Source organism: Xyrauchen texanus, chromosome 31 (assembly GCF_025860055.1).
Source record: "Xyrauchen texanus isolate HMW12.3.18 chromosome 31, RBS_HiC_50CHRs, whole genome shotgun sequence".
NCBI lineage: Eukaryota > Metazoa > Chordata > Actinopteri > Cypriniformes > Catostomidae > Xyrauchen > Xyrauchen texanus.
In genome coordinates, this window is record NC_068306.1 from 26,786,123 (window position 1) to 26,810,259 (window position 24,137).

The 24,137-nt window shown below is 35.5% G+C and overlaps 1 protein-coding gene across 1 annotated transcript in view; it reads left to right on the plus strand.

Moving 5' to 3' along the window:
- The window catches only part of LOC127625133 (unconventional myosin-Vb-like), a 91,715-nt gene that overhangs the window by 16,304 nt on the left and 51,274 nt on the right, over nucleotides 1-24,137 (plus strand). Inside the window, exons 2-9 of the mRNA XM_052100220.1 lie at nucleotides 8,689-8,799; nucleotides 9,378-9,549; nucleotides 15,794-15,938; nucleotides 17,540-17,696; nucleotides 20,885-21,028; nucleotides 21,129-21,210; nucleotides 23,041-23,148; nucleotides 23,258-23,367. Coding sequence (XP_051956180.1) covers nucleotides 8,689-8,799; nucleotides 9,378-9,549; nucleotides 15,794-15,938; nucleotides 17,540-17,696; nucleotides 20,885-21,028; nucleotides 21,129-21,210; nucleotides 23,041-23,148; nucleotides 23,258-23,367 — 1,029 coding nt within the window. The remainder of the gene's footprint in view (nucleotides 1-8,688; nucleotides 8,800-9,377; nucleotides 9,550-15,793; nucleotides 15,939-17,539; nucleotides 17,697-20,884; nucleotides 21,029-21,128; nucleotides 21,211-23,040; nucleotides 23,149-23,257; nucleotides 23,368-24,137) is intronic.

Here is a 24,137-nt window from a genome sequence, read left to right on the forward strand (position 1 = left end):
AAATATGAAATGCACAGTGACAGTGAGCGTCCCCGTGACAGAGTGTGCATCAGTCGGGTGCAGTTTCAATCTCTCCCCCTTAAATCGGGACATTCGTGCAACTCATAGAAGAGGCACTGACCATACAGAGAAATGCCAGTTACGGAGTTTGTAGTTATTTACACGATCTGCTTCCGTATTATTTGTACTTTAATAAAAAGCTATAATGCATTAAATATAACTGCTTTAAAGATGTACCACCGGGGTGTTTCCTTTAAAGATGCTCGACAGGCAAGTTTTGCTTCAGCGGAGCTCCAGCTCCAATTATTCCACAATGAGAGTGCTTCTGTATTTACTTATTTTGTATTTTTGCATTATAATTCCCTCATACTTTGCAATCTACATCACCTGACGCTGTTCGGAAAGTATAGAGTGCATCTAGACAGTGATCTGTGTAATTCTTCCTCTCTTCAGTCAGGCACGAGCTGCAGTGCTGCTCTCACGCATCATCATTAGAGTTTAATGTGATATCACGTTACTTTAAATGAGATGAAATGACAATTCGACAATGACAATTTTTGTCGGCAAATTTTTATTGTCGACATTGTCGATAACATCGACTAATTGTTTCAGCCCTAATTAGAAACAAAAATACTAAACCAAATGTTATTTTTGGTAGCAATCTGTTACCACCAGTCCCACTATAAAAAGTCTGTGTTAGAAAAAAACAAATGTATATCTTGAAAGGAATGTCACAGGTTCAATACAAGCTTCGCTCAATTGACAGCATTTGTGGCATAAATGGTCATTAACACAAAAAAATAATTTAGAAGTGCCCCTTGTTTAATTATGAAAAGCAAAGATTGTGGTTACAATAAGGCACTTACAATATAGTGAAGGGGACCGGTCAATAAACATTAAAATGCACTCAGTTTCAATTGTATAGAAACAAGACATAATCAGTTATACATGTACGGAGTGTCTATTTGAACTCTCTTCCCATTTGATTTCCTCTTTCCACTCTTAATTATTTCTTTAATACTACTTAAAATAACAGATAACAATTAATAGAAACATTGATTTTATCACCGTGATTTGGTCAATGTAAATATCGAGGAGTGCAGAGAAGGGTTTGATCCGGAGGCGGGATCTGTCGATCGCAGCTCGGCATCGATGTGGGTAGATTGCACCACTGTATTACTAATATTGTAGGAACCATGTTTTTTTGGCAGAAACCATAGTTTTAATGCAAATAACCATGGTGTTTGTTAGTACGGTAATATGGTGGAAATAGAGTAACCATGGTTAATTTTGTGGTTACTGTAAATTTACGAAAATACCAGGTGAAATCATTGCTACTGTAGTAAACACCAAAGCTATTTTTTAAAGGTAAATTTTAGGGTTAGAGGTTAATGTAATGTGTCTGTGGGACTCTAAATAAACATAATATACACACTGCAGTGATGCCTGTACACTATGTTATTATTTAAAAATGGGTGTAATAGTGTCTACCAATAATTGCACAGGGGTTGGGGTGCAAATTATATCTGCCACTATTTGCACTGGGGTGTAAATGGCATATAACATTATATGCACCAGGGTGTAAATAGCATCTGCCTAAAATCTATTACTAACCTTATCTGTGTTAAGTTACAATCAATATACAATGCAATACATATTTGTTGCCATGATTTTGTAAACAACTAAACCTTGCAATCTGTTAAATGCCATAATGGTAGTAAATGCCATCATGCGAACACATATAATGTTTGCATTTTTGTTCTCCTTTTGAAAATGTGTGTAATTTAATGTTTTTGGACTGGCCCCATTCACTTCTATTGCAATTACATTACTGTATCTGCAGTCTTTGCTTTTTATTATAAACAAGGAAGGAGTCAAAATTATTTTTAAAACGATCAGCATTTGTCCACAAATGTTGTCAATTGAGCTTAAATTGTATTGTACCTCAAAGATTCCTTGAACCACTTACAGTCATATAAACAGTCACTCACACTGATTTAACTCTCATGAACATTGAGTGCAATATAACAGTAACAGTATATTGTACCAACAGTAACTGTTGGTTTATTTTGTGTCAGATATGCCCAAAAATAATACAGTTCAGTAAGTTGCATTTTAATTCAGTAACTGCTTCGTTGGATTCATTGAGTGAGACATTTTAGACTGATAATCCTATACTCTAAAACCAATAGCTTCCATATGGCTTTTTTGGTTAAATTTGTTCATATGACATTTGGATCCATCTCAGCAATTATTGATTGCTCATTTAACAAGCTTATAGTTTTAAGGTGTTCTTTAAATTATACACTTCCACTCTTTTCTGTAGTATCAGGGAATGTACTCTCCTGGGTCCTTGACAAAGATTTATTGGTAGTTTCCAGGTTATAGATCACAATCTTGGGCTGAATTGCACATATCACAATCCTACACAAATGACCATACTTAAATCTTTTAGATTCACTTTTGTTTTGAAGAGATTGGATTTTTGTGAAGGCCCCTAGACTTGTACTTTAGCACTGGAATGACATTTTGATAAGATCATTTTTTTTTTTTTTCTCGAGTATCTGAGAATCTATCATTAGTGTGAGCTCATCTGTGCCAGAGGGCACACACGAAACCAGCAGTGACTCAGTGTGGCTAAACCAAGCATTGTTTTGACTAAGAGCATTATTTACCCATAGAGGTAAATATAATAAAGGAGTTTTATAGTTGTTGTTGACATTCTGTTGACATATGAATAAAGCTTTTATATGACTTCCTCTCTTTGAACAGACTGATACATTGTAATTATAAGCCTTTAAACATCAAATGAAATCAAAATTGGAGGTTTGTGGCTTTTATTTCATCTCTATTACTCGACCTCCTAGGTCCCTTTCAGCACTATGGATTACTTGCATAACTGCTTCTGCATTCTAAGTTGTGTGGCTCATGCTGTGTTCACACTGCCAGCTACTTTGTCACTGCATGTTGCTAGTGGCTGGCGGTTAGGTCGCTAGTGGTGTTTATGGAGACACAAAAATTTTAGGATCACGTGAGGTCTACCATCTTCTCTCGTAATGGCTGGCCCCCTTGAAAGTTAATCTTCATTTGCATAAAGTTAAACATTTCAAAACTTTGACGCATCGCTGGATATGCCCTCATCCGGTCACCATTGCTCGTGTTGGCGGAAGTCAAAGTTTCCGGTTACAGTGTTTAGTGCGCCTACATGCAGAGATTTATTCATTGGAAGGTAGTTATTTCTTTTTTTTCCAGAGCTGTCAGTTGATTAAATCAGCAAATCATATTTTTTGGCTCTAACATGATGTCTCAGTTTTATAATTTGCTTAAATTTGCCTGTAAATATATATTTTTTTCCTTTCCTAATGTAGCTAAACTCAGCTCCTGAATAATAAATCAAACATATATAACCTGCAGCAGTCTGGCCGTCTAATTAACACACATTTCATTCATTAATGATATTTCATACCAGTTAAGATTCACCGATAAATTCCACCATACAATGGTTGCAAATAACTTTACTTTGGAATAGATTGTTTTTATTTATAAATACATTCATTAGCTGTTATTTTACTCTGGTCATGCTGTACAAATCACTCAGAACAGAATGAAGTAATTGTATTATCACATTAAATCAATAAATAACTGCGCTAAAATATATTTAACCACACTACATATATTTAATCTATTTCAAACCTTATAACTCATTATCTTTAGTAGCTCTTATACATTTACATTTCAAAATGTATTGATATACAGTACTTATTAGTAAAACAGTGACAAAAAGTACATGCATTTAATAAAAACAGGATGATGCATCCATTTTGACATTTGCGTTTTGGGCTGATCTGTGGTACTAATTGTCTGGTACTATCCTCCTTGTGAGGAGAAATGGTGAAATACGCTTGGATTGGACCAACCATTCATTCAGATACCAGCCATTAATTTCTCAGATCGGCTTGGGCTGAATTAAAGCTCTGACAACTGTTCTTCCACTGAATTTTGAAGAAGCTGAACACGGTAATGTTCAGAATATTTCTTCCATCTCTGAAAAGATCCTTATTTTAAAATCCACTTCTGATAACTCATTTTAAGTGGCATTTTAGGAACTAGGTAACTACAGCGAATGCAAACACATTTAACTGGAAACTAGCGGGCAGTACTATTTCAAAGCGGAAGTACGTCGTGGGGCTCAGTGCAGTAGTCCATTGCAAGCTGTAAGCAGCTAGAATGGAACACTGAAATGTTATAAGAATGACGTAACCGACTCCAAAGTCAGACAGGACCCCTGCTGTTTGATCGAAATCTCTATGACTCAGCTGTGTCTTGGTGAATCCTGCTTGCTCGTATAGGTTTTGCTTTGCTACCTAATGCATCCTCTCCAAAGCAGAATTTTTGCATTGAGTAGAACCCATAATTTCACTCTGACTTATAAAAGTATGCCCTCATTGTGTCAGAGTACATCCCAGTGACAAGCCCAAACTCTAAGATGAACTATTCCCCCACCGGGCTAATGATTTTATGAGTAATTTAGTATTCAGAAATCCAACAGAGCTCTTTGGATCGTTATCACTTTTAATGATAGGCTGGGACACCAATTTATTCTGATCTCTCTTTTTATTTAAAATTTTTTTGGTAAATAATTTTTTGACTTGTATAGATGCTGCACCCTGGAAGTTTGTTGACATTTTCTCCTGTTTTATTACTTTTAGGCTATGTATTCCAGAAAGGGTTGTCATGATCATGAAATTGTGGTTGATGGTAATTAAAAACACAATATTTATGCAAAAGTTAATATAAACTAAATTCAGAGTGCTCTGCATTCACAATGGGCATTACACCTTGTTTATATATTTTTGCGTGAGTGTGGTGCAAACCATCACAGTTGGTGTGCATGTACATTAGGGCGCTTATACTTCACATGTTTCTTTATTTTGAAATATGAATTAAAAAAGTTAAACGAGAAAAGAAACGCTTCAATAGACGGCTCTATGTTAACTTGGTGTTGCATAGTTGCCTAAAACGGTGCCATAGTACTACCACAGACTCGAGCTTTGTAATAGGGTACAACGCGGCTAAAGGCTCTGCAGGGTAAAAGGCTCCCTTGATTTTATTTTCTCCCAAAACACTAAATAGCAACAAAAAATACTACAGCACCTTCCTACTATGCACTGCAAAATTTTCCTGTTCCATGATATCTTTGTGTGTGGTGTCTAAAGGTTGATTTTGAGGCAGTATAATCTAATTTGGGAAATTTATGTAGCTTATGAAAATCCCTGAAATGAACACATTTCTTTTGAGACAAATACTTATTTTTAATTTTCAGTTTTGTTTAATGATATTAAATAATACAAATTCAATAACTGTCCAGTATGTGAAAGAATAGAATTTGGGGTAAAAAGCCCCTGTTCCTGGGGCTAAAGGCCCCTCTAAAATGCATTGCTTTACTTAATTGTGGGGGTGTTCAAAGTGGGTTTACATTGACTCATCCAATCATAATAGAGATTAGTTTGTTTATAGAATACTTGAGAGGTAATAAAATGTCAAATGTGTTTGAAATTAACATGAAATGGTTGACTTTTTCTGAAGTAGTTATTTTGAGTAAGCATCATCTTAATTTGTTGCTCTAAAAAGCATCTTGTTGTCTCAGAATTATTTGCAGTAGTTGACAATTTGTGCCTATAACTATTCCCCAGTATCTACACAATATCACAATATCATCCAAGTGTGGGGTAAAAATTATATATTTTGTGACCAGAAAATGCCAAATTTCATTAAAGGGGTGCCTTTAGCCCCGTTGTACCCTACTGGTGGTACCAGTTTTTTTCATTTATAAAGTTGCACTGTATATACGTCCCTAATGCTTTTTCAGTGAAATGCTGATAAGACAGCAAGGCATAGTCAAGACACAACCACAAAAGACATCCACATCTGGGGGTCGTTTACTCTGAACACATCCGTCGTCTTCTATGTAATCATGTGCTAGATGGACGTCTTTGTCCCATGCACGGTGTCTTGCTGTAACAATGCATTTTCTTAGATTCTGTGTCAATTTTAAAGGAAATAAACAAATGGTCATCTGTTAAAACGCATCTTAAGACATTCGTATTCTGTTTTATTTGTTGCATTGTGCACTGTCAGCAGAGGCTCGTGCCAAACTCCCGCGAAAATATAAACAAACAAGTATAAACTTTGATAGTGAACGCAAAACACTCCGGTTTCACTTTAAACAATCGTGTAATGGCAAATGTTCCTGGTTCATACATGCTGTGTTAATGACACACAGTGACAAAGAGGAAGAGATGAACACTTTATTTCTGTAGTGATCTTTTTTTGAAAAAAGTTTTTGCTCGGGTTCAGAGCATTAAAATAACGTGTGAAAGTGAAGAAATTATGAAATAAATATTTTATATTATAGTATAATAAAAATTTAATGTAAATATAATAAAATATATAATATATAAATTATATAAATTTTTTATTAAAACAATTATAAAATACATGAGTTCAAAAAGAGAGAGACATATTTTAAGTATTTAAAAATATTATGATATTTAAAACATTATTTTTCATGTCATTCATAAGTTTTTAAAGCCTTAATAAAATAGGGATAAAATATGAGTTACTTTTATTTGATTTAGATATTTGATGTTAAATATGTAATAAGGTGTATGAAGCCCATGTAACGATTACCCTGTCTTGTCTCACTGTTGCCCTCTTGTTTTCCATCTTGTCACTTTTGCACTTCTTAGTTTTCACTTTAGTCCCTTATTTAACTCCATAGTCCACCCTGTCTTGTTTCACTGTTGCCCTCTTGTTTACCATTGTTGTCACTTTTGCACTTCTTAGTTTTCACTTTAGTCCCTTATGTAATTCCATAGTCCTTGTTAGCGTTCGTGTTCACTGTTCATTGTTTACACCTGCCCTTGTTAATTTGCCTTTGGTTTCTGTTAATCACCTTGTTATCTTGTTTGAGTTCTGTTCTTTCATTGGCCACCCATCCCATGTTTGTGTATTTATACCCCGTGTCTTTGTTCTGTCTTTGTCGATCGTTGTTTGATGTTAGCCTGATGTGTGCTTCTCTCCCTTGTTCCCTGTTTGTCTCTACCGTGGTTACCTAACTAGTTTATGTTTCTTTTCCCCATCGTGGGTTGTTCTTTTGTTCATTTTGTGTTTTCTGATTAAATAAACTCAAACTGCGTTTGGATCCGCATCTCCTCGTCAGCCTCGTTATTCAAACGTTACAGCCCACATGCATAAAGCATGCCTTAAAAAATGACAATTTATATGACAATCGTGCAAGCCCTTAATGAGCCCTAGCTGCTATGAAGACTAGATGACTTCTGTCAAAAAACTCTACAACAGTCTTTGATTGGATGCATTTTCACCCAAAACTTATGTCCATCATGTCGTCATCCTATGATGCAGCTTAAACACTGCCATTTTATCTTTTCAGTTGTCTTGACCATTTTTTTCTCTGGAGGGCAGTTGTGGAAAAATCTGAAGTCATGATATCATAACACAAGTAAGAATGTCACTTGTGTTGACTCAGATTGATGGATTTAAAGATTGATGGAGCATTGTTTTCTTTGAATTTTGGAAATAGCAAATTCTACCAACATCAATTTATCCTGTAACTCTTCTGTCTGTAGTGTTGATTCCCAGCAATTATGAGATCACTTTATTGCAGACCAAATCTGTTGGCTGCTGATAAAAGCACTAGGGCTTTCTTCCTGTATTTAGCTTAAGTCAGTTCTGTTTGTTTCAAAACCTTACTGAGATTGTGAAGATGGGTGGCCGCCAGAGACCATGAAGAATGAGACTGGTCACTGGCATACTTCTGAATGGAAATTGTAACGCTAAATATAGTAGCTGTAGGAATGGAAGTCCCACATTACAGTTAAAGAGCCAATCACTTTTTAATCAGTTAAATTGAGATTGCGCATGCAGATTAGTTAGAGCTGGGGGTCAGGCATTGGCTGCTAAGCAGGTCCCTATGGGCACATGCTGGTAGATTCTGGATCTACACCCTGTGATTCCAAAAAGCATGTTTCTCCTTTGACAGTCATTCAAAAGTAGCCTTGTTTTCAGATGATTTATTTTTAATTTTTTTTGTACTATAATGTAATTTTGTCAATTACATTATAGTACATATTTTTTGGTGACAGATTTCTCTTAAAAGCATGAAATGGGCTTGGCAGAATCCATTTGCGTACATCCTGGGAATAATCCACTTGCTGAACACTGACATCGAGTTGAATGTGGATGCTAATGGATACGGTAGCTCTCTTTTAGAGCTCCTTGGCTAGAGCAGACTCAAAAATAATTTTCGTGATTTGAGCTTAAGAAGCACAGTTTATGACATAAATATTGTCCAATTATATTGCCCAGTTGAAATCAGTTTTTTTTTTTTAATCTTGACCAACCATTTTGGAGATTTTGGCCTTTCTCTATTCAAGTACATAGGAGCTGTATTTATGTCTTGCTTCCATCCAATAGAGAAACAGAATGTAACTACCACTTTGGTGGCCTCATATGTCTTAAAAATTAAGTTTAAAGACAGATATATTGTTTTGGTATATTTTTGCATTATATGTGCCTATATAGATGCCTGTGATTTAATTTTCTGTGCTTGAAGTTGTATGTTAGTTGGTTCGTCCATTTAAAGTTGGAATTCATATGTCTTTTTAGTACACCCGGGTTTGGATCCCTGATCCAGAAGAGGTCTGGAAGTCAGCAGAAATCATCAAGGATTATAAGGAGGGAGACTCAGTCCTTCACCTCAAATTAGAAGATGAATCGGTAAGCAAACACCTTCCTCTTCTTTTAACGTAAGTCATATATTTTTACCTGTTATGTTATTAGAGTCTAAGATTTTCATTCAGGTAAATCAGGATGGATTAGTCATATAAAGGAGACTAAGCCACAATGGCTTTTCTATTTCAGTCCTGACACAGCAGTTGTGAACTAAAGCAGAACATCTCTTAGCAGGCCATCCCACTCCCTGCCACTGGTAGTTAAGATTCACCGCACTGAGGAAAGTGTCTATGAATCATTAAGCATGTTTTGGTGGGTAAGACTTGTAGGCCCTGAGAGATGGGAGTGAATATGATACTCTCAAGTGTATTATTAAAAAACTATGCTGTGTTTGGGGAAACCTAAATAAACCTAAAAAAAAAAGAGATGAAAGAAAGATCAGCATGGCTCATTAATGCTCTTTATGATTTATACTCTCGCATCTATATTGCAGTCCTAACCCTCTCGAATTTGCAAAAATCACTCTTGAAGCTTTTCAAGGAACTTCACCCCTTCATTGTGGTTTGAATTTTATGAATTTCGAATCTATTTCTTTTTAATGACATAACTGTCTCTATTCCTAGCCGCTAGAATATCCAATTGGTCCCAAAGAAAATCAGCTTCCATTTCTTCGTAATCCTGATATTCTGGTTGGAGAAAATGACCTCACGGCTCTCAGCTACCTCCACGAGCCCGCTGTGCTCCACAATCTCAAGGTCCGCTTCCTGGAGTCCAATCACATTTACACTTATTGCGGTAAGTTCATGCCTGTATCACAATATCCTCTCTATATTAAATTCCAAACCCATATGACTTTATTTCTTCTGAGAAACACGAAAGGAGAGCTTTTGAAGAATGTCACAATCACATATTTCCATACAATAGCAATAAAAGGTGACTCGCTTTAGCTTAAAAAACACCAGAGCCCAAATAAAAAATGGCGACACTGTAGTAACATTAGACCTCATTGGTTCTTGTGTGACCTCGTGACCAAAATGAATGATGATTTTAATATCGATGTGCCACCGTTTTGATTTGGGCTCCTTGTACTGTATATGAATTAATTTGAATTGAAATTGAATAATTACTTTTGGACTGTTCATCATACAAATTCATTGTATGCCTTCAGAAAACTTGAAAAATTATGCACAAGTCACATGGATTACTTACAAGTCAGTACAGTTGAAGAAGTTTAAATACACCTTAGCCAAATACATTTAAACCCATTTTTTTTCACAATTCCTGACAATTAATCATTGAAAACATTCCCTGTCTTATGTAAGTTAGGTTCACTACTTTATTTTAAGAAAGTGACATTTTAGAATAAAAGTAGAGAGAATTGTTTATTTCTGCTTTTATTTATTTGATCACATTCCCAGTGGGTCAGACGTTTACATACACTTTGTTAGTATTTGGTAGCTTTGCCTTAAATTGTTTTACTTGGGTCAAATGTTTTTGGTAGCCTTCCACAAGCTTCTCACAATAATGGGACTTTTCCACTGCATGGTACAACTCGACTCTACTCTCTTTTTGGGGGTTTTCCACTGTGGATAGTACCTGGTACCTGATACTTTTTTAGCACCACCTCAGCAGAAGTTCCAAGCGAGCCAAGCCGATACTAAATGTGACGTCAAAATCCTGCCTATCACTGAATGGTTAGGGAGAATCGTCACTGGATTTCCGACACACGACATCAACCCACTAGTTTTAAAGTTAGCGACATCGATAATAGTATAATTTGTTCATGCGACTTTTGAATTGAGAAAAAAGAAATGGCTGTACGCAAAACCATGCCGTGGTCAAAAAAACTAGGTGCAGACGGTCCACTCGTTAGCGATGAATGAAATAGTCTCTCAGGAAGTGTATCAGCTGTTGGTTGGACACTGCTAACTCCGGACCTACCAACTGTGTAGGGAAAAGTAAAAAAAAAAATTACTTTAAAGTGAATACAGAACTATCAAGGAAAAGTAGAAGTGGTTCGACCAAATGGACGCCAGCTAAACCGGTTAGCAATGGGAGGGAGAGTGCCCTGGACTCAGCCACAATGGAGGATGGTATGTTTTGTTATGTTTACGCTATACTCTGCTTGAAAGCTTCACTTTATTTAGTTGATCAGCTACTGGAAGCTTGCTTCTAAAACAACCTGGCCAATTTAACTGTCACACTTGTGTAAAATCACCATGCAACAACTGCTTTATGAATCACAATGAGATAGTAGCTAACAGCTAGCAGTCGTGTTTTTGTTTTGGTCAGTTTGTGTCGTGTTTAAGATGATATCTCGGCAGTAGATGCGGCTCAACTATGGCGATCACCCACCCACGTTGAGGTTGCACTAAACTGCAGTGGAAATGCAAGCTCAGAAAAGTCAAGCGAGTAGAGTTGAGGCGAGTTGAACCGTAACGTGCAGTGGAAATGTGCCATAAGATGCTAGAATTTTGGCCCATTCCTCCAGACAGAACCGGTGTAACTGATTTAGGTTTGTAGGCCTCCATGCTCACACATGCTTTTCAGTTCTGCCCACAAATTTTCTACTGGATTGAGGTCAGGGTTTTGTGATGGCCACTCCAATACCTTGACTTTGTTGTCCTTTAGCCATTTTGCCACAACTTTTGAGATATGCTTAGGGTCATTGTCCATTTGGAAGACCCATTTGTGACCAAGCTTTAACTTCCTGGCTGATGTCTTGAGATTTTGCTTCAATATATCCACATAATTTTCCTTCCTCATGATGCCATCTATTTTGTGAAGTGCACCAGTCCCTCCTGCATCAAAGCACCCCCACAACATGATGCTGCCACCCCCATGCTTCACGGTTGGGATAATGTTCTTCGGCTTGCAAGCCTCACTCTTTTTCCTCCAAACGTAATGATGGTAATTATGGCCAAACAGTAAAAGTTTTGTTTCATTAGACCAGAGGAAATTTCCACAAAAATAAGATCTTTGTCCCCATGTGCACTTGCAAGCTGTAGTCTGGCTTTTTTATGGTGCAGTGGCTTTCAGGTTATGTTGATATAGGACTTGATGTTGTTCAGGGATTGATTTGCACTTTCCGAACCAAATGATGTTCATCACTAGGAGACTGAATGTGTCTCGTTCCTGAGTGGTATGATGCTGCATGGTCCCATGGTGTTTATACTTGGATACTATTGTTTGTACAGATGAATGTAGTTCCTTCAGGCATTTGGAAATTGCTTCCATGGATGAACCAGACTTGTGGAGGTCCACAATTTGTTTCTGAGGTCTTGGCTGATTTCTTTTGATTTTCCCATGATGTCAAGCAAAGAGTCACTAAGTTTGAAGGTAGGCCTTAAAATACATCCACAGGTACACCTCCTATTAGAAGCTAATTGTCTAAAGGCTTGGCATCATTTTCTGGATTTTTCCAAGCTGCTTAAAGGCACAGTTAACTTGGTGTCTGTAAACTTCTGACACAATGGAATTGTGATATAGTCATTTAAAAGGGAAACAATCTGTAAACAATAACTGGAAAAATTACTTATGCCATGCACAAATAGATGTCCTAAACGACTTGCCAAAACGAATATTAAATCTGTGGAGTGGTTAAAAAATGAGTTTTAATGACTTCAACATTTATTTAACTTTTTCTGTATTAATACTTTCTTTTTTCCCCAGCTTAATATGCAGAGACATATTATAAGTAAGCCATTCATAGGTTAATTCTCTGAAAAACTGTAAGCACTGTCTTTCTATTGCACTGAAAATGTCTGTTTGTTTTCAGTGACCCACTTAGACAACATTATTCTGTCATTATCGCTTTGTTTCACCAATGGCAGATGGGGGTTTATTAAGATAAAATGCCTAAATGCCTAAAGTATATTTCTTTTTTGCATTCACACAGAACATTTTATAAAGGTGTCAATTATGTTGCAAACGTAAGAACAAAATATTTGCATTAATAAAAATAAAAAAAATAAAATAAAAAATAAAATTTGTATCTGTATTCTTCTGAATTTTTTTCTTTCACTTTTGGCACTGTTTTTGCGCCTATTTCTTGCCAAAAACATTGCAAACCTGCACTCAGTGATATGCAAGCAAAGAGAGGGTTTCATGAACAGCAAAATGGATTGACCTTGTAGAATCAGTCTTTATGTGTAAAATAAACTATTGCAAAAGTGTAAATGACTTAGTGACAAAAGAATTTCCCAGAAATAATTCAATATACATTGTTCCATCTTCCCGATTATTTGCACTCAAACGTTTGGCACAACTTTCTCAGTCAAAAGAGTTTTGCAAGCGTGAGGGGGAAGGTGGGTTTATCTGTTTCTTTAACCAATCAAATTAGGTTTTTAGGCCGCTTTCGCTTCTACAACACCCGATGAAGATTCTCCCACTGACTTTGATCCTTGACATTCTGATCATTATTACTACATCAGTTCCCAATTTTGTGACTTCCGCTAACAGTTTAGAACCTGCAGCAAATATGAGGTAAACCGTCAGATTTATAAAAATAATGTTTATACTGTACTTATTTATACTAATTGTAATCGTATTTGTGATTAAAAGAATATTTAAACTACAATAATTCCAATATTAAACACTGTTTTAAATATAAATATTTTAACCTTTTTAATCATTTTTTTATTGTTTAAAAATTACTATTCAGCATCACTACTCAACTAGTCAGTTGTTGAACGACTAGTTGACCATTCTTGCACATCCCTAACAAAGAGCGTTACGAAAACAAAAACCCAGTTTTCAAATGTATCCGGTTTAATGTTGACATAGTCTAAGTTTTGATGTACTCTACGATTGAATAACAAAAACAAACAAACAATTGTGCAAACAATATCTGAACCCAAATCATATTTAAAAAATTTATAATTCAAGCTCACAGACATTGCCTTTTTAATAGAAAATCTACTTTTTTTTATTAGCTAGTTCAACACAATGTTCCCATTTTAGTTTAGAACTCAAATATGGGACAACAGGCCATGGAAATTAAATATTGATCTTTTCGGAAACAGGGTCTACCCACCAATCTCGTTAATTGAGGATGAGTTATATTCATGGTTTATAGTTTAAAGACATATAAAAGCCATTTTATTTGGTTGTTGTTTTTTTGCTATCACTTAAATACAACACGTAATACAATAGGCTATACACAGGAATTGCGTAATTCAGAGAAACATGTTTTTAATATCTTGTATTGAGCTGCAGCAATTGCTGGCATTTTTGCACAACTCGCTTGCCACGTACCGTGTAAATTCCCTTTAAGCATCTGGACACTCAGTTCCTTCTTGAGTAAAACTTTCACATTTCACATGTGAAGACTGGCCGTTACTCCCTCAGGTAAGTCAGGCGGAGCTTAGTGCCTTATTTTTGCCTTATTTTTGATTTGTTGCATCTGATGATAATGCAGGGCTCAATGCTAAGGATTTTTTGTACTGGCCCGGTTCGGAAAGTGCTTCAGATTTTTACTGGCCCCAGCAGTTTAGGAGATTTTATATGACTCTTCATTCTTGTTATACTGTTGTGGTATACTCTTTTTCCTCAATATATTGACCCTCTACTCTCTCTTTTTTTTTTTTTTTTATTGACCGGCTCTGGGGTTTCCTTAACAACATGGGTCACAATGTTATAATGAGGGATCCAGGATCAACAGATTTTACTGGAGGTGGACAAATACAGTGTCTGTTTTGTCTACAATGGTCAATAACATGTTTCTATTAGTTACTCTGTCCCTATGGTAAAATGATCTTGTTAATAGTTGTGGCATTTCGGAATTACATTTTATTTGGGGGTGTGTCTGTCTACTTCCATTGAAAAGTTATTTTGGGAGAAGTCGTCTTATTATGTAGTGCATGTTTGAATCCAGTTGAATGTTGAATATTCTCACACAAAAAGTTGGATATTTGTAATGTAGACTAAAACTAACCATCGGTGGTTTGTCTTTGTGGTTTGGTGCTTTGAAACAATGGAAGATTCATTATTATCAACAATGCCTAATGGCTCATAATTCATCTTTTATGTGTGCTCCTTTTTACTTTCACAGACAGTCTGTTTTTTTGTTCCCTCTTATGTCTTGTTATACATTGTTATGCATTGACGTCACTGCTTGGTGTGACAACTCAATGGCTGAAGTAAGCCTGATAGTTTAGCTGAGAGTCACACAGAAATATGGATCATTGATTAAGATCATCATCATTTAAACAATTGAATCCTTTTATAGTTCATTTGAATTCCCTATTTCAGAGTAACTTCCTGCATACCCCGGGCAAATTTAAATAATTGTATAAAAGCTTCAACTGAAGATCTAATTTCCTCTCATCAAAACCCAAGTGTCATAAACACTTGCTAACTCATTTAAACCGTTGTCAGTTGGGGTGGGCAGTATGATCAATATCTTCATGATATTATCGCAACGGTGTACATTATATCTCAGTATTATATATATATATATACCTTTTTTTTTTTTTTGCTTGATATTCAACTCCAAAAGTGTTTTTACCATATATTACAAAGTCAAGTTATATTGCATATTTTCAAATATCTAGTGAATTCAATTCTTTCAAAATGTAAGGTTCTTCACATAATTTATTTATTTAGTAGAGTATGTCTAGTGTATGTGTATGTTTAGTTATTTCTGTCATGGACCAGAAGACACGATTATTCATTAGATTTTTTTTTTTGGCAGGTTTTGCAGTTGGGTGATCTAGGTGGTTCCTACAGGGCATTGCTAGTTGGTTTCTGGGGTGTTCTGGCCCAAGTCATATGAGCCCTCCACCAAGTCCCTATAATATTATGGGTTGTTAAAATCCCTAATTCTTAATATAAGCAGTAGTAATTTTGATGCTTGCCTTAGCATTCATTTCAGTGATACCTAGCAGAAATAAATTTGAATTTTGTCAATAACTGATGCATAATTTCATAAATATGCCTTTATCAAACTTATGAGATATTTTTTGCATATCTGCAATGTTGCATGGGATTTTCACACATTATGTTGTAGGTGTAAACTTTTGTCTGATTCTCTTCTCAGGGATTGTTCTGGTGGCCATCAACCCATATGCGCAGCTACAGATCTATGGAGAAGAAGTCATCAATGCATACAGTGGCCAGAACATGGGGGACATGGACCCTCATATTTTTGCTGTGGCAGAGGAAGCATACAAACAGATGGCCAGGTAGGTGCTGATTATACACTTGTAAACCTGTGATACAGGACTGATTGACTGCTGTGCTTTTGTGCTAATAAGAAAGGCGCATTTTCAGAGTTTAAATGTAATTAGAGAACATCTCCCCCTTCGTCATAGTTATTATTTCCATTGCTTTTTGCAACAAATTCATATTTTTAATATTTTTAAACAACATATTGTCGTATACACGAACAGCTATTAATTAGATTGATTTTAGTTTCACCAAGCGTATACATTTGCATATTTAGCATTGATTTCAAAAAGTACACATACACAGTTCTTGGCTCATTTCACATCTGCCATCGATCTGATCAGGTTAACATCGATCAGTCTAAGCTGGTTCACTGAGGAAGTTAGTTTAGTTTATGATTTAGACTGATTCACCAATCAGTTAGAATGCTGTTTTATTGTGACTTATGACAGTTAAGAATTCAGGAAGTTATTAAGATCAGGTGAATGTTTAAAGTACACATTGTTTTATAACAAAGAGACAAAGTTTCAGTGGAATTATAGATTTGCACTGTATGTAAGGACGAAATGACATAATTTGCTTTGAAGGCTGTGAGTAATGTGAAAGTTCAGCCTGGCTTAGTAATGGATCGAGTGGGCGGTTAATCACAGTGTACACAGCATCATTCTTCTAGCCTTTATATTTGTATGTTTTCTGTAGCTTGAAACAAAAGACAAAGCCATTTTCACATCAGGTTTAATCTCAAGTTAAACTTCCTACGCTGGGGCACCATGGCTTCTTAATGACATGTGTAATGACCTAAACCCAAAATAAACTATAGGCAAAGGGTAAAAATAGTGAGAGACAAGGCTTGTGTTCTCAAAGCACAACAAAGTCTCAGGGTGGAACTCTAAGCACACTGTACTGTATGTGGGATTTGATTGGTCGTTTAGAGTGGGTTTGACACATGCCAGTTACACTGCATGTTTTACTTAGTATCTTGGTTTTCCTGAGGTAGCTCAACAGGGAAGTGTGTGTGTGTGTGGTGCATACGGGCTCCTGTAGTTTGCAACGGGAAACTGGTTGTTGATATGGTATAATCGGAGATGTCAGAGCACGATGAGGCTTTTAACAGCAGTAAACAGCTGACCCTGAAGTGTAAAAATTAATATTACATGTTGGACTGCATGATAATGAAAACATATTTATTTCCCTTGAAATTGCTTGATATTGTAATCATGATTGTTAATTTTGACCAAGGGAGTTACATTAAAATACTTAATATGTGGTTGTCAATGGCATGCTGTATTCTTTATGTAGTAGTTGAGAACTGTGTTCCTAGATTACTAATGCTATTTTAAACATAAGTAAATCAAGACTAAATGGTCACATTGGCACTCTTTACGGCAAGAAAAATTAGCAATGTGACAGTATTATAATGCTCTCTTACCTTTTTTATCACTGAAATTGTTACAACAAGTTTGCAGTTTTGGACTATTGATTGATTACTGCATTTCAATGCACTCCACCTTTATTCTGTGTGTTATGATGGACTAAAAGTAAATTCTTTATTAATCAGATACAGCAGAACAGATATTCATTACCGTTTCTGTGTATTAACCTGAGTTGTCTTCCACAGAGATGAGAAGAACCAGTCGATAATCGTGAGTGGAGAATCTGGAGCTGGTAAAACCGTCTCTGCAAAGTACGCCATGCGCTTCTTCGCCACAGTAGGGGGTTCTGCAAATGACACCAATGTGGAAGAGAAAGTTCTGGCCTCCAGCCCCATTATGGAGGTATGAATCATCTGTTCTAGTAATTCTGGGGGTCTGACGTGTGTGTGTGTGTGTGTGTGTGTGTGTGTGTGTGTGTGTGTGTGTGTGTAAAGAAGTGTTTCTCATCTGGTGGGTCGCCGGTCTATTCGGACAGCAGAGAAAGAACAATGCCATGGTTCTTCCATTGAAGATATTTCGGCAGCCGCCCAAGTGATAGCATATTTAGGAGATTTAATGATAATCTCGCAAACAGCTTAAGGCTTCTTTTCTGCACTTTTGCACGAGTGTAACAGAACCAGCTCATGATCATGATATACTCTTCTCTCTGATGCACTCGTGCAATAACAAGGGCTTCCCTCGATATTGCAGCGCACAGACCTCAAGACTGATGTGACCAATTTCAATTCTAGTGAGACATTTCTAATTTAAAGCGTTACGGAGAAAGTCAAGTCAAACCTCTCAAACAGTAGGCAGCCCTGACATGCCAAACAGCACTTAGGAGGGAAAGAGCAACACTGTGCTATGCTCAAATTTTTCATTTTTTTTTGTCATTATATATCATCACCTTTAAAAAATTGTTTCAAGTTTTTACATGAGAAAATTTATATTTATATTTATTATATAAAAAAGTTATATTTTGACAAAATGTTATAGTTCCATATGAAATAATCTAAAGTTAGAATCTACTAGACCTTTTATATCAACAGTGGCAGTTGTAGTTAAAGTTTCAAGATATATTTCATTTAGTGCTTATTTTTTCATAAATCCTATAATTTTATTAATATTTAAGACTAGCTACAGTGACCTAACCATGGTAAAGAGGAGCCTTTCCTTCTGTGTAACATGTATGTTCTGTTTGAATTATGTTTTGAATTCGGAAACAAACAAGATAAAATTGGGCTCATATAAGCAAATATGCTTGATGCATGCCCTTTTACTTGTGTTATTTTTAATTTAGTAATTAATTTTACATGCCATGCTAACATGTAAACTAACATGCTTTAGTTATATAACATGTTATAGTTACATGCTATTTTATAATTCTGTTTATTATTATAATTCTGATAGTTTTCTTATTTATTCTATTTATTTGATTTATTTTCAAAAGGGAGACTTTTTTTTACACATACTTCCATTTAAAAAAAAAATTGTTTCAAGTTTCAATTATAATAAAGCGTTTTTTTCAACCAACCAAAAAAATAGATAAAAAAACGTTCTGTTTTCACTCCTTTAAGGGTCAATGTAACTGATAATAATAATTGTGTAATGCCGTATACCGTGATACTGTGAAGCTATGATATTTTCTGAGACTGTTATTGTACCGTGAAAATCTCATACCATTGCAACCCTAGAGCTGACCGTTTCTTTGAGTTTTTGCTTTCAAAACCATGTGCTGCAATCACAAAGCGAAAGTTTGGAGAGAATATTGCTGAGAAAGTAAGTTAAAGTCAATACATTTATGGCAACTTACCTTCTTCCAGACTTCTGAACATAACTTGCAACCATCCCCCCTTTTATGATGGCACATATAGCCATCATAATAGTAAACCATACACCTCCAGTGGATTAATTAATGTCTTCTGAAGCGAAACACTAGGTGTGTGTAAGAACTTTTTTTCAAAAATGTGTTTGCTTCCGGCCAACTGTAGTTTGTACGTTGACGAGGGTGGAGTTCAAACTGCCTCTCACTTGACGCAAGTGCAAAAGCTTCATTAGCATAGATATTTATATGTAGATATCTTATTAGCAGCTGTTCCTATGGACCGCGATACAGTTTCAACACAAACGCTGTTTATGCAGCGGTCTGAGCCAGGAGCTCGGTCTGTGGAATCTCCTCCATTCATCACTGATTCAAACAGCTCTCCATGTTCACCATTCCATGATGGTGCTTCATTTGTCAAAACCAAACCAGCCGAATGAGGCATCTATTTATGATTATCTATGCTCCTCTTTTGTAAACAATTAATTTCGTGTGAACTTTCCAACATGCTTAACACGAGAGGCATCGTGTATTTCAACTTCTCCCTTCTACCCTAAATAATGATTTATTCCTTACACTTACCTAGCGTTTTACTTCAGAAGACATTAATTAATCCACTGGAGTCGTATGGATTACTTTTATGATGGCTATATATGCTTTTTGGAGCTTCAAATATTTTGCATCCTTTCACTTGCATTGTGAGGAGCTACAGAGCTGAAATATTCTTCTAAAAATCTTCAATTGTGTTTTGCAGATGAAAGAAATTCATACATATCATGAGGGAGGGTAAATTATGTGAGAATTTTTATTTTTGGGCGAACAAATCCTTAAAACAATGTTTTGAGTTTTTATGTCAAGTTACGATTTATTTTAAGAATCTCAATCGAAGGATAAACAGTGTAATCACTTACATTTTTTTAAAAATTAGAATTTGTTTAGTTATTCCTAATATATAAAATTAGCATTTTCAATTTTGTGTTTCAGTTTTCAGCCTAATGTGTCCTGAATTTTTAGTTTTTGACAAGAACTTTCATTTTTGGTGCATCACGAATTGCTAAAATTTCTGTATAGATCTAACAGAGTTGTACCACCAAGTACTGCCATCGTGTTTATAGCATCTTTGTAAAGGTGCCCTTGCTTCACAATCTCATCACAGCACTGACACGCTTGAACTGCAAAATTAAACTCCAGAGTAACCAGGCCTGTTTGAACTGATAAGAGCAGAACAGTCACATGTGCCCTTCAGGAAGATAATCTTTGTGCTAAAGAAAGTGGCCAAATCTCACAGTCAATTTAGAGATATCATGGAAAGTGGAAATGAGCACTGGCGATTGAAAGGCCTCTTAGGACACAGAGGAAGAGAGATAGGCAGAGCATTCTACAGTATTGCTACAGGTGAGCGCAAACAAACAAATGACCTGAAATCACAGTCATTACTCATTGAAAGCAATGCCACAATATGGATTTTAGGTTTTTGCTCCTCCTCAAACACTGGATATGTTTCTATTGTGAAAGTGTCTCTCCACCCATGTCATATTCTAGACTGCATCAATCATGATAATTTGATCCAGAGTATATGAATGGAGTGAAGCAACAACAATTTTCTCTCTCTGTTTAAAGTTTTTTGTAGTCATTCCTCTACAACCCAACTAAGGGTTTTTCTCCATCAGCACATGGTCTTTCAAATTTACCCGAGACAAGTATAAATAACACTTCATTCTCTGTGCAGGCCATTGGAAATGCAAAAACCACTCGCAATGACAACAGCAGCCGCTTTGGGAAATACATCCAGATCGGTTTTGATAGGAGATATCACATCATTGGTGCCAACATGCGAACATATCTTCTTGAGAAGTCCAGAGTAGTTTTTCAGGTGTTTATTAATTGCTGTAATACACACCTTTCAATTCATCAATACCCTTGTTGACTTTCTGGAGTGGTTTTCCCAATGCTGAAAATCAATATTGTTTTAGGCTGAGGAAGAGAGGAACTACCATATCTTCTACCAGCTCTGTGCCTCATCATCTCTAGCTGAATTTAAAGATCTTAACTTGAGTAAGTGTCTCAGTACACACTGTTTTAATTTCAAGTCAACAAGAAGTCAGAATTGACCCGATTTACTTTCTTATTACATGTGTCGTCAGTGCACAGTATTCCAAAGAATAACAATCATCGAACTGTAATAGTTCATTTTCGGCTATTTATTAGGCCTTTTTTTAGGCTACTGTTGTAGGTATACAACATTTCTAAAATGTTCCTGATAGTTAACTCCATAATTTAATGCTGGTTAATGTAATAAAGGTTATGGCAATCAATCAATCAATCACCAATGAATAAAATAAAGACCCACTCTACATTTTTCTCACTTTAAAAAAACGTCACATTACGGATAGAGTGTGAAAGTTATTGTTTTTTAATGACAGATACAATTCTGATTATTTTTGTGTTTAATTTTCTGACAACCGATATGCATAACCCATTTTACATATTTGTTTTATTTCTGCTATTACATTACACATACATTTCCATTAGGCACATTAACGTCTTTATTATTTATCACTAACCTCTGGTGAACTGCTTTACGAAATAATTTTGTCTACAAAAAACTAATTTAGTTTTAGTTGCACTATACACTTGGTCAAAGCCCCTCACTTAAAGAACATTTAAAATAGTTAGTCTTTTGTGTCCAACTTTATTGGTTAACACAATAAAGAAGTGATAATTGATTAATTGGGATGGGATGATATGGTTATCTCACAAATCGATTTGAGATACGATATGAGGTTCACGATTTAATGTATCTCCATTTGATATAATAATGTTTAAATGGCAGTATAACAGATTTTTGTTTTTAATGCTCAAGTAAAATGCACATTATAATTTCTCATCAAAATAAAGTTCTTTAATACACAATATAAATACACAAAGTTTAAACAATAAGAGTTTCTCATATACCTTTCGCTATAGTAAAAATAAAATAAGCCTTAAAAAATAGTGGGCTACATTCAAGCTGATCAGGTGCCGATCAAGCAATAGAACTGAACAGAACCTGTCCTGGAAAAGTATGTTAAAGTGAATATTTATTCATTTGTTTGTCATCATTATTATAATCACACTTTTTGAAAATATAAAAATTAGACATTCTTTCAATTAATATTATATCATGAAATTGTTCCAAATAATGAGTATAAGTACAAGTAATAAAGTAGAGTTTACGCTTATTTGCATAAATAAAATGGTACTGCCACTTTAGGAGTTCAACAAGCATGTCACAGACTCGTTAGTTTATTAACGAGAGAGATGTTCTGTAAAGAACAGAAAGGATATTAATAGACATACTGTTCAATGAAAGTGGGGTGCGTGGATCTCATCTTTGATGGACAAACATTACACAGAAGAAATGTTCTGTTTTAATCTCAAGTACTTTTCAACAAAAGATTTTCCAGGTATTCCAGTTCTTACATTTTAAAAAGCTAAATTCAAGCACTTAAAAACTTCAAATACCTTGTGCGAACCCTTTAAACAGTGAAGAGGGTCAAATCAAGCGATAGACAGATTGTGATGTTTGACAGGTCATTTAATTTATGATCACATGGACAGAAAACAGTGTTGCCAATTTCGAAATATAGAGTTTTGCCACGATATGGTTAATAATTTTTGTGTTCCTGATATATTGAAATTCAATATATCATCCCATCCCTACAGATTAAGTGAAAAAGTGTAAATAATAAAAACAATTATCAGTCTATCTCTAATACGGAAATAAAATGGGTTGCAAATGACATTTCTTGTTAACTTAAATAATGGTATTTCTGCTGTGCTAATATTATTATTAGGCTACTGACAGCCCAAAGTTACAATTGTTCATTTACCCTCATGTTTTAGCCAGCGCAGAAGATTTCACGTACACGTCTCTTGGTGAGAACATTTTCATTGAAGGGGTGAATGATGCTGAAGACCTTGTTAAGACAAAAGAGGCTCTCACACTGCTTGGTAAGGGCTACATCATTAAACATTAAATTAACAGTAATTTAAACAGTATAGCAAAACCATAGTTAAGTGTCTGGCATGCATTAACATAATGACATTTTGAATTGTGCAGGTGTGAAAGAGGGGCATCAAATGAGCATCTTTAAGATTATGGCCTCCATCTTGCACCTGGGGAACGTAGAGATTGTGTCTGAGAGAGATGGAGAATCCTGCCATATCATTGTAAGTGCATAGCAAATAATATGCCCTGTGTATACCTTGTTATTTGTTTCATAATTTAAGCCTCAGACGGCATGCCCACAGAACATTTATGAACCATCTGATGCTTATAGCACAAAATTACCTTTTCAAAAATTGCATGCTCCAAACTAATTTGCTGGTCGAGTGAGAATGCAGAGGTTTTTTATCATTCCACTTTGAAACAATGTCGTCTTTACAAGGTACACAGGCTGTTAGCACTTCCAAAGAAAAGCTAGTTGTTGGATTGCCAAATTTTGCAAGTTTGATAGGATCATAACTTTAAAAAAGATCAAAGAGTTTTGTTTGAAACACTTATGTTGCGTTTACGGCATGTCGGAATTACCATAATTATGAGAATCCAACTTGCAAAAAGTGTTCAAGTCTTTGTAGAACTTGTAATTACAAATTGTAAACTCAGAATTCTATAAAAACACTTGACAAAAAATAACCAATATGTCAGCAGTAGTGAAAGTAGTGAATACAAACTGTATTTTTGTTTGACATGCCATTTTATTAAGCATTTTTTTTTTGTTCTAAACCATTTTCTACAAATATTCAGGTGAATTATTTAAATAATGTAGTGATAAACATTTAGCACTTTATCAACAACAAAGTGTTATGTAACCACAGACGCAAGATGGAGTTTTGAACCCAAGCAGGGGTGTTTATTTACTGCTCCTCTCGTAGATACTCCAGGTTACGGTGATTGGTGAGAACTAGGAAGAGATGGCGGGCTCCTTCCAGCCTGTGAC